The sequence below is a fragment of the Eriocheir sinensis genome, unplaced genomic scaffold, assembly GCF_024679095.1.
Source record: "Eriocheir sinensis breed Jianghai 21 unplaced genomic scaffold, ASM2467909v1 Scaffold137, whole genome shotgun sequence".
NCBI lineage: Eukaryota > Metazoa > Arthropoda > Malacostraca > Decapoda > Varunidae > Eriocheir > Eriocheir sinensis.
This window is the reverse complement of record NW_026110706.1, coordinates 412,685-426,456: the sequence shown is the minus strand read 5'-3', so window position 1 is coordinate 426,456 and position 13,772 is coordinate 412,685. Positions and strand designations below refer to the sequence as shown.

The 13,772-nt window shown below is 43.3% G+C and overlaps 1 protein-coding gene across 1 annotated transcript in view; it reads left to right on the top strand.

The window, feature by feature from the left end:
* LOC126989901 (luciferin 4-monooxygenase-like) overlaps positions 1-13,772 on the top strand; it is a 104,238-nt gene that overhangs the window by 23,779 nt on the left and 66,687 nt on the right. The window contains exons 3-5 of the mRNA XM_050848516.1: positions 1,777-1,957; positions 2,278-2,424; positions 11,677-11,802. Coding sequence (XP_050704473.1) covers positions 1,777-1,957; positions 2,278-2,424; positions 11,677-11,802 — 454 coding nt within the window. The remainder of the gene's footprint in view (positions 1-1,776; positions 1,958-2,277; positions 2,425-11,676; positions 11,803-13,772) is intronic.

The window sequence follows — 13,772 nt, the reverse complement described above, 5'->3', positions numbered from 1 at the left end:
AGTAAAGGAAACAGATCAAGGGCAAAAAAAACAAAAAAAAAAGAATACTAATGAAAAAAAAAGCCCGCAAATCACTTCTATGAAAAGAGTTCAGATGCGTGGCCAAAAGAGAGGTCAATTTCGGGAGGAGAGGTGTCCTGATACGCTCTTCTTGAAAGAGTTCCAAGTCGAAGACAGGGGAAAATACAGCTGATAGAAGATTTTTTCCCGAATTTACCAGCGTTAGGGGTGAAAGAGTGACGATCCTGGTTAACTCTTGCATAAGGATTTGGGACAGTATACGGATGAGCTTGGGTAGAGAGTCGTGTGCAGCAGGGCCGCGGGAGGGGGGAAGGCATGCAGTTAGCAAGTTCAAAAGAGCAGTCACCGTGAAAATAACGATAGAAGATAGAAAGATGCAACATGACAGTGAAATTTAAAAGGTAGAAGACTGCCGGTAAGAGGAGGAGAGGAGTTGATAAGACGAAGAGCCTTAGACTCAACGTTGTCCAAAAAAGCTGTGTGAGTGGAGCCCCCCCCACACTCGAGATTTATACTTCATACGAGAACGGACAAGGCCCGTGTATACAGATAGCAACTGTGCGAAGGAAAAGAGCTGGCGGAGACGCTACAGAACGTGAAACCTCGAGGAAGCTAATTTAGTGAAACAGAGGTAAAGTTTCCATTTAGGATTTTGAGTTAAGGATAGACCGAAGATGTTTACCGTAGAAGAAGGTGATAGCTGAGAGTTGTCGAGGAATAGGGGATAGGTGTTTGGAAGATTGTGTCGAGTTGTTTTTTGAAGAAATTGAGTTTTTGAGGCATTGAAAGACATCAGGTTCCTTCTTCACTAATCGGAAATTATAACAAAGTCTGAGGTTAAGAAGAGTCTTGTAATTCTTGTTGAGAGGGTCTTCTGTTGAAAGAAGTTTCAGTTCTCGAGCCATTTGCTACCACTTTTGGCACTCCTCGTTTTCCTCTTCCTCCTCCTACTACTACTACTAATGATGATGATGATCATAATAATGAAAATGATATCATTGGTAATACTAATAAATTACTACTACTACTACTACTAATAATAATACTGCTACTACTAATGATAATAATAACAATAATAATAATAATAATAATAATAATAATAATAATAATAATAATAATAATAATAATAATAATAATAGGCGGTGGCTGAGTGGTAGCGTACTGGGCCCACATTCACCGCGTGATGGACGACGCGGGCTCGAATCCCCATGCTACCACCTCGGATTTTTCGGTCACCGCCGAGTGGCTTAAAAATATCCACATGCTGTCCTGAAGACCACCCATCAACCCGGACTCTAGAGGAAACCGTCCAAGTGAATCAAGAAGAAGAAGAAGAAAAATAATAATAGTAATAATAATAATAATAATAATAATAATAATAATAATAATAATAATAATAATAATAATAATAATAATAATAATAATAATAATTATATTAACATTAGTAATAATAATAGTAATAATAATAGTAGTAATAGTAATAATAATAATAATAATAATAATAATAATAATAATAATAATAATAATAATAATAATAATAATAATAATAATAATAATAATAATAATAATAATAATAAAATGCCATTAGGTTTCGCTTAATTTATCATGTGTATTGCAACGTATTTTCGTTTTACTTTTCCATTTTGTTTACTATGAAGGATACTGTTGTGGTATGTGATATACCCCAAAATATCTGGCTGCTCCACTAACTGATGAAACTGTTTTTTCTTAATGTCCACCTCTTCTTTCCTTCAGGCACTTGGTGAACCACAAGCAGTGGCTCGGTCAGCCCGAAGACTACTCCACTTGTATGCTGGTGACTTCCCTGAGCCACGCTTACGCACACATGTTTATCTTCGCTACTTTAATGCTTGGCGGGACATCTGTCATTGCGCGTCATTCAGACAAACTGTTGGAAATGATAAATGAACATAAGGTACGACTCAATTAATTGCCAAGCCATGTGTCATATTTATAATGTATTTGATGTGTTTAACGTTTGTAAATGTTAAATTATAAATTCAACCGTATATATATATATATATATATATATATATATATATATATATATATATATATATATATATATATATATATATATATATATATATATATATATATATATATATATATATATATATATATATATATATATATATATATATATATATATATATATATATATATATATATATATATATATATATATATATATATATATATATATATATATATATAGCAGAGCCATCCCAACAGGTGACGCTTGCTGTCTTGTATCCATATCACCTTAAAATGATGATAAACTCAGTCGCGTCGCATGACAACAAACCTACATCTCTGAAGGCCGTCACCACAGCCGCGGCCCCCCTTGCTGCTTCCGTTGCTGAAGCCTTCAGACAGAAGGTAAGAGCAGACCTTTCGTGCATCCTATCAATAACTACAACTTTCAGTAAAGGAAGGGAAAGCAGTTTTCTCTCTCTCTCTCTCTCTCTCTCTCTCTCTCTCTCTCTCTCTCTCTCTCTCTCTCTCTCTCTCTCTCTCTCTCTCTCTCTCTCTCTCATTTTTTTTTTTTTACAGCTAAGGAGACAGCTCAAGGGCGCAAAGAAAAAAAAAAGAAAAAAAGGCCCGCTACTCACTGCTCCCGAACAGAGGTTAAAGGAGTGTCGAAAATCAGAGGTCAATTTCGGGAGGAGAGGTGTCCTGATACCCTCCTCTTGAAAGAGTTCAAGTTGTAGGCAGGAGGAAATACAGATGAAGGAAGATTGTTCCAGAGTTTACCAGCGTGAGGGATGAAAGAGTGAAGATGCTGGTTAACTCTTGCATAAGGGGTTTGGACAGTATAGGGATGAGCATGAGTAGAAAGCAGAGTGCAGCGGGGCCGCGGGAGGGGGGGAGGCATACAGTTAGCAAGTTCAGAAGAGCAGTCAGCGTGGAAATATCGATTGAAGATAGAAAGAGAGGCAACATTGCGGCGGAATTTAAGAGGTAGAAGACTATCAGTATGAGGTGGAGAGCTGATGAGACAAAGAGCCTTAGCCTCCACTCCATACGAGGGCGGACAAGGCCCCTGTATATGGACAGCAACTGTGCAGGGGAGAAGAACTGGCGGAGACGGTACAGAACGCCCAGCCTCGAGGAAGCTGATTTAGTAAGAGATGAGATATGAAGTTTCCAGTTGAGATTTTGAGTTAAGGATAGACCGAGGATGTTTAGTGTTGAGGAAGGTGATAGCTGGGTGTTGTCAAAGAATAGGGGATAGTTGTTTGGAAGATTGTGTCGAGTGGATAGGTGGAGAAACTGTGTTTTTGAGGCGTTGAAGGACACCAGTTTCTTCTTGCCCCAATCGGAAATAATAGTAAGGTCTGAGGCTAAGCGTTCTGCAGCCTCCAGCCTTGAGTCGTTAAGTTCCTGAAGGGTGGGTCTTCTATTAAAAGAAGTTGAATAATGCAGAGTGGAATCATCGGCGTAGGAGTGGATAGGACAGTTCGTTTTGGAAAGAAGATCATCAATGAACAACAGAAAAAGAGTGGGAGATAGGACAGAACCCTGTGGGACACCACTGTTAATAGATTTAGGGGAAGAACAGTGACCGTCTACCACGGCAGACATAGAACGGTCAGAAAGGAAACTGGAGATAAAGGTACAGAGAGAAGGATAGAAACCGTAGGAGGGTAGTTTAAAAGCAAAGATTTGTGCCAGACCCTATCAAAAGCTTTTGATATGTCCAGCGCAATAGCAAAAGTTTCACCGAAACGGCTAAGAGAGGATGACCAAGAGTCAGTTAAGAAGGCTAGGAGATCACCAGTAGAACGCCCCTTGCGGAACCCATACTGGCGATCAGATACAAGGTCAGAAGTGGAAAGGTGCTTATGAATCTTCCGGTTAAGGATTGATTCAAAAGCTTTAGATAGACAAGAAAGTAAAGCTATAGGACGGTAGTTTGAGGGATTGGAGCGGTCACCCTTCTTAGGCACAGGCTGTATGAAGGCATACTTCCAGCAAGAAGGAAAGGTGGATGTTGACAGACAGAGGCGAAAGAGTTTGACCAGGCAGGGTGACAGCACGGAGGCACAGTTTTTAAGGACAATAGGAGGCACTCCATCAGGTCCATAAGCCTTCTGAGGATTGAGGCCAGAGAGGGCATAGAAAACATCATTTTGAAGAATCTTTATAACAGGCATAAAGGAGTCAGAGGGGGGATGAGTAGGAGGAATATGCCCAGAATCGTCCAGAGTGGAGTTTTTAGAAAAAGTTTGAGAGAAGAGTTCAGCCTTAGAGATAGAGGAGACGGCAGTGTTGCCGTCAGGACTGAGGAGTGGAGGTAAAGATGAAGAAGTGAAGTTGGAGGAGATGTTTTTGGCTAGATGCCAGAAGTCACGGGAAGAGTTAGAGAAAGCAAGGTTTTGACATTTTTTATTAATGAAAGAATTTTTGGTTAGTCGGAGAATAGATTTGGCACGATTTCGGGCAGAAATGTAAAGTTCATAATTAGCATTAATTTGAAGGCTCTGTTACCTTTTATGAGCTACCTCTCTATCATTGACAGCACGAGAACAAGCGTGATTAAACCAAAGCTTTTTAGCGTGAGGAGTAGAGAAAGAACAAGGAATGTATGCCTTCATTCCAGAGACAATCACCTCTGTGATGCGCTGAGCACACACAGAGGGGTCTCTATCCTGGAAGCAATAATCATTCCACGGGAAATCGGAAAAGTACATCCTCAGGTCCTCCCACCGAGCTGAAGCAAAATGCCAGAAGCATCGCCTCTTCGGTGGGTCCAGAGGGTGTACAGGAGCGATAGGACAGGATGCAGAAATAAGATTGTGATCGGAGGAGCCCAACGGAGAGAACAGTTTGACAGAATAAGAAGAAGGGTTTGAGGTAAGGAAGAGGTCCAGAATGTTGGGTCGATCTCCAAGACGGTCGGAAATACGTGTAGGGTGCTGGACCAACTGCTCTAGGTCGTTGAGGATAGCAAAGTTGTAGGCTTGCTCACCAATGGTCAGTGAAAGAGGATGAAAGCCAAAGCTGGTGGTGAACATTGAAATCTCCTAGGATGGAGATTTCAGCGATCGGAGAGTGGGTCAAGATGTGCTTCACTTTAGAATTCAAATAGTCAAAGAATTTTACATAGTTGGTAGAGTTAGGTGAGAGATAAACAGCACAGATGTATTTAGTAATAGAATGACAATGAAGTCTTAGCCAGATGGTGGAAAATTCAGAAGAGTCAAGGTTGTGGGCACGAGAGCAAGTGATGTCGTTGTGCACGTAGGCGCAACATCCAGCTTTGGATTGAAATTTAGGATAGAGATAGTAGGAGGGAACAGAGTAGAGATTGCTGTCAGTAGCCTCAGAAACCTGTGTTTCGGTAAGGAAGAGAAGGTGAGGTTTAGAGGAGGAGAGATGATGTTCCACAGAATAAAAATTAGAGCGAAGACCGCGAATGTTGCAGAAATTGAGAAGAAAGAGGTTCGAGGAGTTATCAAGACACCTCTCGGGTCGGCAGCCAGAAGGGGAGTCCTCCCTGGGGGAATTTGTGCCCCCCCCCCCCCAGGCGGGGACTCCGAGGCTTGGTGTATGTGCGCCATTTTGAAATTTTAATTTTGGGAAAAGGTGTATATGTTGTGTGAATGTAGTGTGGTGTGGATAAAGAGAGGATCTGTCTTTAAAGAGCATGCTGAACTACTCTCCGGTGTTGGTGAGACAATAGGGAAACGGTTAGTGAGGACATGGGAAGGGTCTTTGGAGGGCTTCAGCTCCCTTCTCACCTCCCATATATACCTCACCGGGAGTGGCTTGCGCCCGTTCGGTAGGTGTCTTCCTACCTACTCCACCAAATGATGGGTGGTCTTCAAGACAACATGTGGGTAGTCTTAGACCACTCGATGGTGACTGAGAAATCCCAGGTTGTAGCAGCGGACTCGAACCAGAGTCGTTCAGAATGTAGGGAATGCGGGGCCCGCACACTAACCACTCAGCCATAAGAAAACTTATATAACTGAGTTATAGACATTCAAAATATTTAACAAGTGTATCAAATTCTTCATTACGTACAACCTCAAGTATTGTTGCAATCTCATGAAGAGTCAAACTGAAACCAGAAAACATTGATCAGCACTCGGAGGAAAAAGACTGAAATGTTGAGTGTATGCCCAGTGTCACCTACAGGTGACAGTCGTGAGTTTCATTGAGATTACCTCATATGAACCAATAATAATTATTCTGTTACACCCACTAGTGTTATCATTAGGCATTTAACTGTTGAGAAACACAGAGGAAAAATTATTTAAAATTGTTTTTATATTGCAGCAATACATTGTTTTGGCATAGGTGAAGAGGGATGAAAAACGGGAGCACTACATGTTCTTTCACCAGCTGCCAGAGCTAACGTAAACAAAATATTATTCACCAGAGCTGAAATACAAAAAAAAAAGAAGTGTTAAACAACATTATAAACAGATTATCAATGTAAAATTTTGTAAAGGGTTAGATATATGGCCATTTAAAAAAGTGTCACCTGTAGGTGACATTGGGCTTTCCCGGGATAATTATTAATTAATTTAGGAGTGACGCAGGGGTGCGTCCTTCCTCCATCTCTATTCAACAGTATGCATAGACTTGGTCTTAGGCAAAGTTGCTGATCAAAGTCGTTCCGCAGCATCTGTCGGCAACAAGAAGATTAATGCACCTTTTTCTTTATCCTGATGATGCACTTTTCGCGGACTCACTGGAGGTCCAGGTGATGGCTCCTGAGGTGCTGCATGAGAAAGCGAAGCCACTGGGAGTGAACGTCTCCAGGGCCAAAACATCGGCCCTGGATTACGCAATTCAGTCTGTGAGGAAATTGAGGTCACCAAAAGTTTACATAACCTTGGTATCGTAGCGCATAAAAACGATGGGTTTCACCAAGAAGTCACTCGTTAGAGTGGCCTGGTCCACGGTTTTATAGTCACACAAAGCGAGTAAATGGCGTTGTTGGTATCTATTCAGGGAGACAAAGAAGCGAATCTTTAAATCACTTGTGTTCCCTATTTTGTGTAAGGTCGTGAGACATGGACACTGAATAGAGACTCGGTGAAACATGTCAATGACTTCGGATCAAGGGATTGCAGGGTCATGGAGGATTGGTGGAATGACCGTGTCGAACCACTACTTCATGAAATTACATCGAGAACTGTTACAAGCTCAAGCCATTAATGCCAACTCGTGGCACGTTTACCGGGCGTCGATCCTGCTTATACGGTTGTTTCTGTTCGAGGGAACCGTGAATGGAGGATAACAAAGTGACGCCCACGCAACTCACGCGTGTTAACCGTCTGGGATGGAGTCGGTGGGTGAGTGAAACAACGCCCCTCCTCGCTCATGCTCCCTGTTAATTATATAGTTAGACGTGAATATTGACAGGGGCTTTTATAAAAATAAAAAAATAGTATGTTCAAACCAAGTGTTCCTCTGCGCCTAGGCAGCAATTGTAACGCCGCATCTGAGTGGCTGGCCTCCCCTCTCGGCTCTCGCCCTGATTGGCTGGCTTCATCTCCCGACTCTCGTGAAGACCATAGTCACTTACACATGCTCTTGGTGTTAGATATTTTTATATTATTTACCTTAGTTCACATCGCATACACTATGGGCAATTCAAAACCCTAACTATGTTTGTCACAACTCTATAAAACAGTGCTAGTGAAGAACGGGTCCGCAATGTTTATACCACTTTTACATATAACTGATATTTGCAGCAAATATTAAGTCAGTGCTGATCTAAACCATTAAATTCCATAAAGAGGAGTTTTGTGAACATGGTGGTATAACCAAACTTTAGATAAAACACGACGTAAGCGAAACACGGAGAGATTTATAGCCATGTCACGTGCTCCTTCAGAGCGGTGTGCACGCTGACGGTGTTGGTGCTGGGTGGATTCGCAGTGCCCTTCCAATAGCCTATTACAACATGCATCACTCATACAGTCATAACAAACGCTTGCATACTGAACTCAGTCCTCTAATGTTTCGTTCCTCGAGTGGTTTCTTTAATTTCCAGTCATTCTTTTACTTATTAAAAACCTACTGAAACTATATGATGAAGCAAGCAAACGTTTGTTTCGTACACAACACCAGTCTGAAGGAGGACGCGACATGGCACGTTAAATCTGTCCGTGTTTCGCTTACGTCGCGTTTTATCCATAGTCTGTTTATTCCACTATGTTCACGAAACTCCTCTTTATGGAATCAGCACTGACTCGATATTTGCTGCACATATCAATTATAATAATGTAAAAGTGGTATAAACGTTGCGGACCCGTTTTCTCACTTATACTCTATTAAATTAATTTTTGTTTTACAGAGTTGTGACAAACATATTTAGAGTCTACAATCACTGCTGCGTTTAATGGTGTTCAGTAAAATTGCCTATCTTATTTAAGATGTGAGCTAAGGTAAATAATAATAAAAAAAAAAAACATTTAACACCAAAAGGATGTCTGAGTGACTGCCTCCACGAGAGCTGGGAGAGGAAGGCAGCCAATCAGGGCGAGAGCCGAGAAAGCAGGCCAGCCAATCAGGTCCGGCGTTATAAAGACTGCCTAGGCGCCAGCATAACATTTATTTAGAACAGATTATAGTAGCCAATGTCGATCGCAAGAAGGCATAACTCAGTGCTTCGTGAGGGATGCTGAGACATTAAAAGGATCCGTGGGATTCCTGCAATGACTGCTGACCTGATGACTGCCTTTTACTCTGGGACTGAGAGTGCTATGAAGTGTGGGAGGGATTTCCAGCTTCCCTGTTAATACAGGAATGAGACAAGGGTGCGTCCTTGCTCCATCACTTTTTAACGCTTGTATGGATTGGGTATTAGGTGAAGTTGATGGTCAAAGTAGTTGCGGAACATTTGTCGTCAAGGTCACTGATCTTGATTTTGCTAATGATGCTTTAATTCTCCCAGAATTGGTTAGAATGGCACTCAAAATGCTATATGAGGAGACGAAGCCATTCGAAGGGAAATGCCGGGATCACACATCTGCGATTTCGCTCTGCGACGGTTGGCGATTTTGAAAATGCACAAAATCGTGGGAGCATCGCCATTGTCTCTGCGAGTTTGCCTCTGTTTCAACTCACAGCAACATGGCAAGGGAGGGTTGCTCGCCTATACGCACACGAGGTTGACAGGCGAGGGGACGTCGAGGTGAATCGTGCGTGAATGCGCGCGACTGTACGCAGAGGAGCCCAATTTTAATAGTAAAATCCGTTGCGAGGGTTCGCGATTAACGCAGGGCCTGGCGACTATGCACGACTGCCCCTCGTGTAGCCGATCGACGACGCTCGACGTCGCACACATGGTCGAGAAAACGTCGAGGACGCGTCGCTGTACGACCCATATAGACATATAAACCAGGCTATTATCTTGCATTTAGGAATACTATTCAATTATTTTGTATTCATGAAAAGTAGGCTATTATTTAGCAGTTAGGAATACTATTCTATTATTTTGCAATTTTGAACACTAGGGTATTATTTTACATTTAGGAATACTATTCTATTATGTTCCATTCATGAACACTAAGCTATTATTTAGCAGTTAGGAATAATATGCTATTATTATAAATTCATAAATATTAGGCTATTATTTTGCAGGCGGGCAGGGTAGCAGCGTGTGGCAGGACAGTGTGAAGGCGAGCGTAGGGTCGCTCGCCAACGGTTTTTCACACCCTCCCGCTCTCTCGCTGGCATCTCGCTTTCCTTAGCAGCATCGCTGCCATACGCACGATGTACAAAGTCGCTCGCATAATTATACGCTCGCATACACCGCGACCCCCTGCGTTTGACGAGGGTATGCGAGCGCATACTGCGATGGTCTATCGCTTAACCGTGCGAATAATCGTGCGATTTGGCAAATATCGCAGACTTTCTGCGACCTTTTTGAACATTTCAAAATTTTCGCGCGACGGGCCGGCACCCGCAAGTCGTGCAAACTTTACCGCGCGACTATTGCGACTATTGCGCAGGGACGTCGCCACGATGTCGAGCGTATATGCCGATTTCGAAAATTTTCAAAATCGCCAACCGTTGCAGAGCGAAATCGCGGATGTGTGATCCCAGCAAAAGTCTCCTGGGCCAAACCCAAGCTCCAGTCGTTTGGAGGCTGGATGACACAATTCAGTCTGTTTATTCGTTTATAGAGGATAATGAAGTCACCAACAGTTTCTCATATTTTGGGAACGTAGTGAAAAGAAGTCACTGGACGGATTGACCTGGTCCATGGTGTTATGGACTCGCTCAACACGAGCACATGGCGTTGTTAATGTCCATGCAGGCGGACAAAGATGCAAATTTTCGAGTTACTTGTGATCTGTTTTACTGTATGGCTGTGAGACATGGACACTGAATCGTTACTTGGTCAGGCATGTCGATGCACTCGGTACTAAGTGCCTTTGCAGGTTCATAGGGTATTTCTGGAATGACTTCCTGTCTAACCAGCGACAACTTCATAAAACTGAATCGAGTCCTTAGTCCGTGAACTTCAACACCGGCAATATGGATACAATGTACGCTTCCTGCATGTCGATCGTGCTAGTTATTATTGTATATATAGATAGGCAATGTTGAATGGAGGAGATTAAGGGGACGGCCGAGTGGGTAAGCATTTTAATTTGCACACTTATCAGCGTATTATCACTCAATTTATAAATTTGAAACTTTATATCTCGTAAGTTAATAAAATAACTTCCTCGAGTAATGATGTTTTGTATCGTGTCTTGTATTTTTTTTCCGGAATCCCAGTTGACATGTTTATAGAAGGGCCTTGTCTGCCCTTGTGCGGAATATGCATGTCATGTGTCAGGGGTCAGGAAGCTAACAGCACTTTTTGACAAGAGTCAAAGACTCTTAGTCTCACAAGTTCACTTCCACACATTGGCTCTATTCTACCTTTTAAATTCAGTCGCAGTTTTGCATTTTTTTTTTTTTTGTAATTACTATTTTCATTCACCCTTTTTTTTTTGGAACATCCACCACTCCTGAGGCCATTTTGCATATGCTTAACATCTCCTATAAACTCTGTGTTGTCTAAATTTTCAATACAAGTTAAGAAGAGTATTCCTTTCTCTGCATTTCAAGCTTCAGACAGAAAAAGACCAAATAGGTTTGAAAATCATCACTATATCAGCTGGCTGTATAGCAGTCTACAAATATTTCACCAAAATAATAACAAACAGATTTCCAGACACATTGTTTAGTAATTAGCTCACTGGACAAGATATTTTTTAGATGGGTTCTTAACAATGGATCTGGTTTATGTAACAAATAAGATAACAGGAAAAAATAAGCCAACAATACATCTAGTTTGGCATCTATCAGCAACGATAAACCCTCTACTTCCTCGGTGATGAATGCGATTTAACATCATCCCGGTGGGGAAAAGTTTGAGTTTTTGAAGCTATAAGGAAGTTGAATAATGACTATATAACTTCCTGTGTCTATCAGAAAAGTTCGAATATAAAATAAAGTTAAGCTGAGCGACACCGTGGCACCTGGGGTATTTTCATAAGATTTAATAATCTAATGGGGACCACAGTTCCTGTAGTAGAATTATACCGGCTAATAAAGGTGATGATGATGCTCCAGGTGTTACCTATTTTTTTTTTCATTGTCTTATTCCAGATGGACGTATCCGTGTACAACATGTGGGGCATGACGGAGGTTACAAGCATCTCGACTATGTGCCTCGTAACATCGGACTACAAACAGTGTTGTATTGGGAAAATATTACCATTTTTCGAACTTAAGGTACAGTTGCACACTACTTTAAAAATAAGTTTTCATTGTTACACCATCCCATAGGAGTGTGTGTGTGTGTGTGTGTGTGTGTGTGTGTGTGTGTGTGTGTGTGTGTGTGTGTGTGTGTTGGTGGTAGCGAGTGTTCTAAGTGCTAATCGGTTCCCGGATAGAGAAACTCAATATCCGTCAGTGTTACTTTATTGGGCAAACATCACACAGGTCATGGACATGGATAAGACACTTAAAAGAGGTAATTGTGTGTATGTGCGTTTGTGTGAATGTTGTCTGTGTAGGTTAACATTTAAGTGTTGGTGTATGTGTGGAACAATGTGTATGAGTTGACAACAAGAGGACATGGACGGACAGTAAAAAATAAACGAGTACAAGAATAGTTAAACGTTGAAGACGCGACACGACAGATTGGCAGACAAGTAGTGACGATGAACATATTCACAAATTGAGTCTGCTCTGCAGCGCCCATTTTCCGTCTCACTGGAGGAGAGCACGCGACCGCTTGAGCGGTGGCTGTTACAAATACTCCCCCCCAGTGACGAGGAAAGAGGAACGAAATCTTCCTGGGTGCGGGGGCGCTGTGGCAGACGGTGTAGTGTTGCAGTGAGTAGCTTTGTACGGTGAGTTGCGCTGAGTAGAGTTTTGTTGAGGTGCGCGGTAAGTTACGCTGAGATGCATTGCGTTGAGTAGAGTTCAGCTACGGTGAGTCGAGCTGGGGTGAGTAGTGCAGTGACAACAGCTACGATGAGTCGAGCTGAAGTGAGTAGTGCTGTGACAACAGCTATGGTGATTCGAGCTGGAGTGCGTAGTGCAGTGACAACAGCTACGGTGAGTCGAGCTGGAGTGAGTAGTGCAGTGACAACAGCTACGGTAAGTCGAGCTGGAGTGAGTAGTACGGTGACAATAGCTACGGTAAGTCGAGCTGGAGTGAATAGTGCAGTGAGGACAGCTACGGTAAGTCAAGCTGAAGTGAGTTGAGTGGTTGGCTGTTTAATAGATCCTGGAAAGCTTGAATCCGCGCTCCAAAATCGCAAATCACGTAGACGGGTCCTGAGCAGAAGAGTGGTGCTCTGAAGGACGCCGCTGTTGTAGAGTAATAGTTGCATGTCGTCGTCAGGTATGGTGAAGTCGAGCGGCGTGGAAATGGGCAATAGGCACTGGCGTAAACGCGCCGAGGGCCACGGCAGTCCGAGAGCGTCGAGGGAACTGTGTGTGAAGGCGCTAGCTGCCAGCGTGCCAGGGGCCACAGCCTGTTGAGGAGTGAGGGGCGCTAGCATGTGCCAGGGGCCGCGGCAGTCGTGAGTGCGTCGAACGACTGCGTGGGAAGGCGCTAGATGCCAGCGAGCCGGGGGCCACAGCGGGTTGAAAAGTGAGGGGTGCTAGCATGTGCCAGGAGCCGCAGCAGTCCGTGAGAGTAGAACGAACTGCGTGTACTATAGGCACTGGCACGTACCAGGGGCCTCTGTGGCTCGGGGAGTGAACCAGTGTTCAAAAAGGCACTGTAACACAACACTGTACGCTTAGTAGGTAACACTGTGACACTAACTGTTGCTGGGGACGTGCTGCACCGAACTGTTGCTGGACACACTGCACTGTACACAACGATCCACAAGTGCAGGGTAATCCAAGAGGGCGGTAGTAGATCCAGGAGGCGGTGGTTAATCCAGGGGGCTGCTAGTAATTCCAGTGGGGTGTCACACTGCGTTTGCGTGTCTCTCTGAGTCTATGCGGTGTGTGGTGGTGTATGCACTGAGTATGTGTAACACTGTGTCTCAGTAATATGTCGCACTGTGTTTGAGTGTTCACTGAGTCTTGTGTGCACGTCACACGGTGCGCGTGGCTCAGTCGCCGTACCAGCGGGAAGGTAGGAAGGAGGGGTGGGTGGGTGAGCGCCGGGAGGAGCACCATGGGGCACAGAAGATGCCTGAAGGGCGCACAAGGGGCCTGGAGAGGGGGCACAAAGGGTG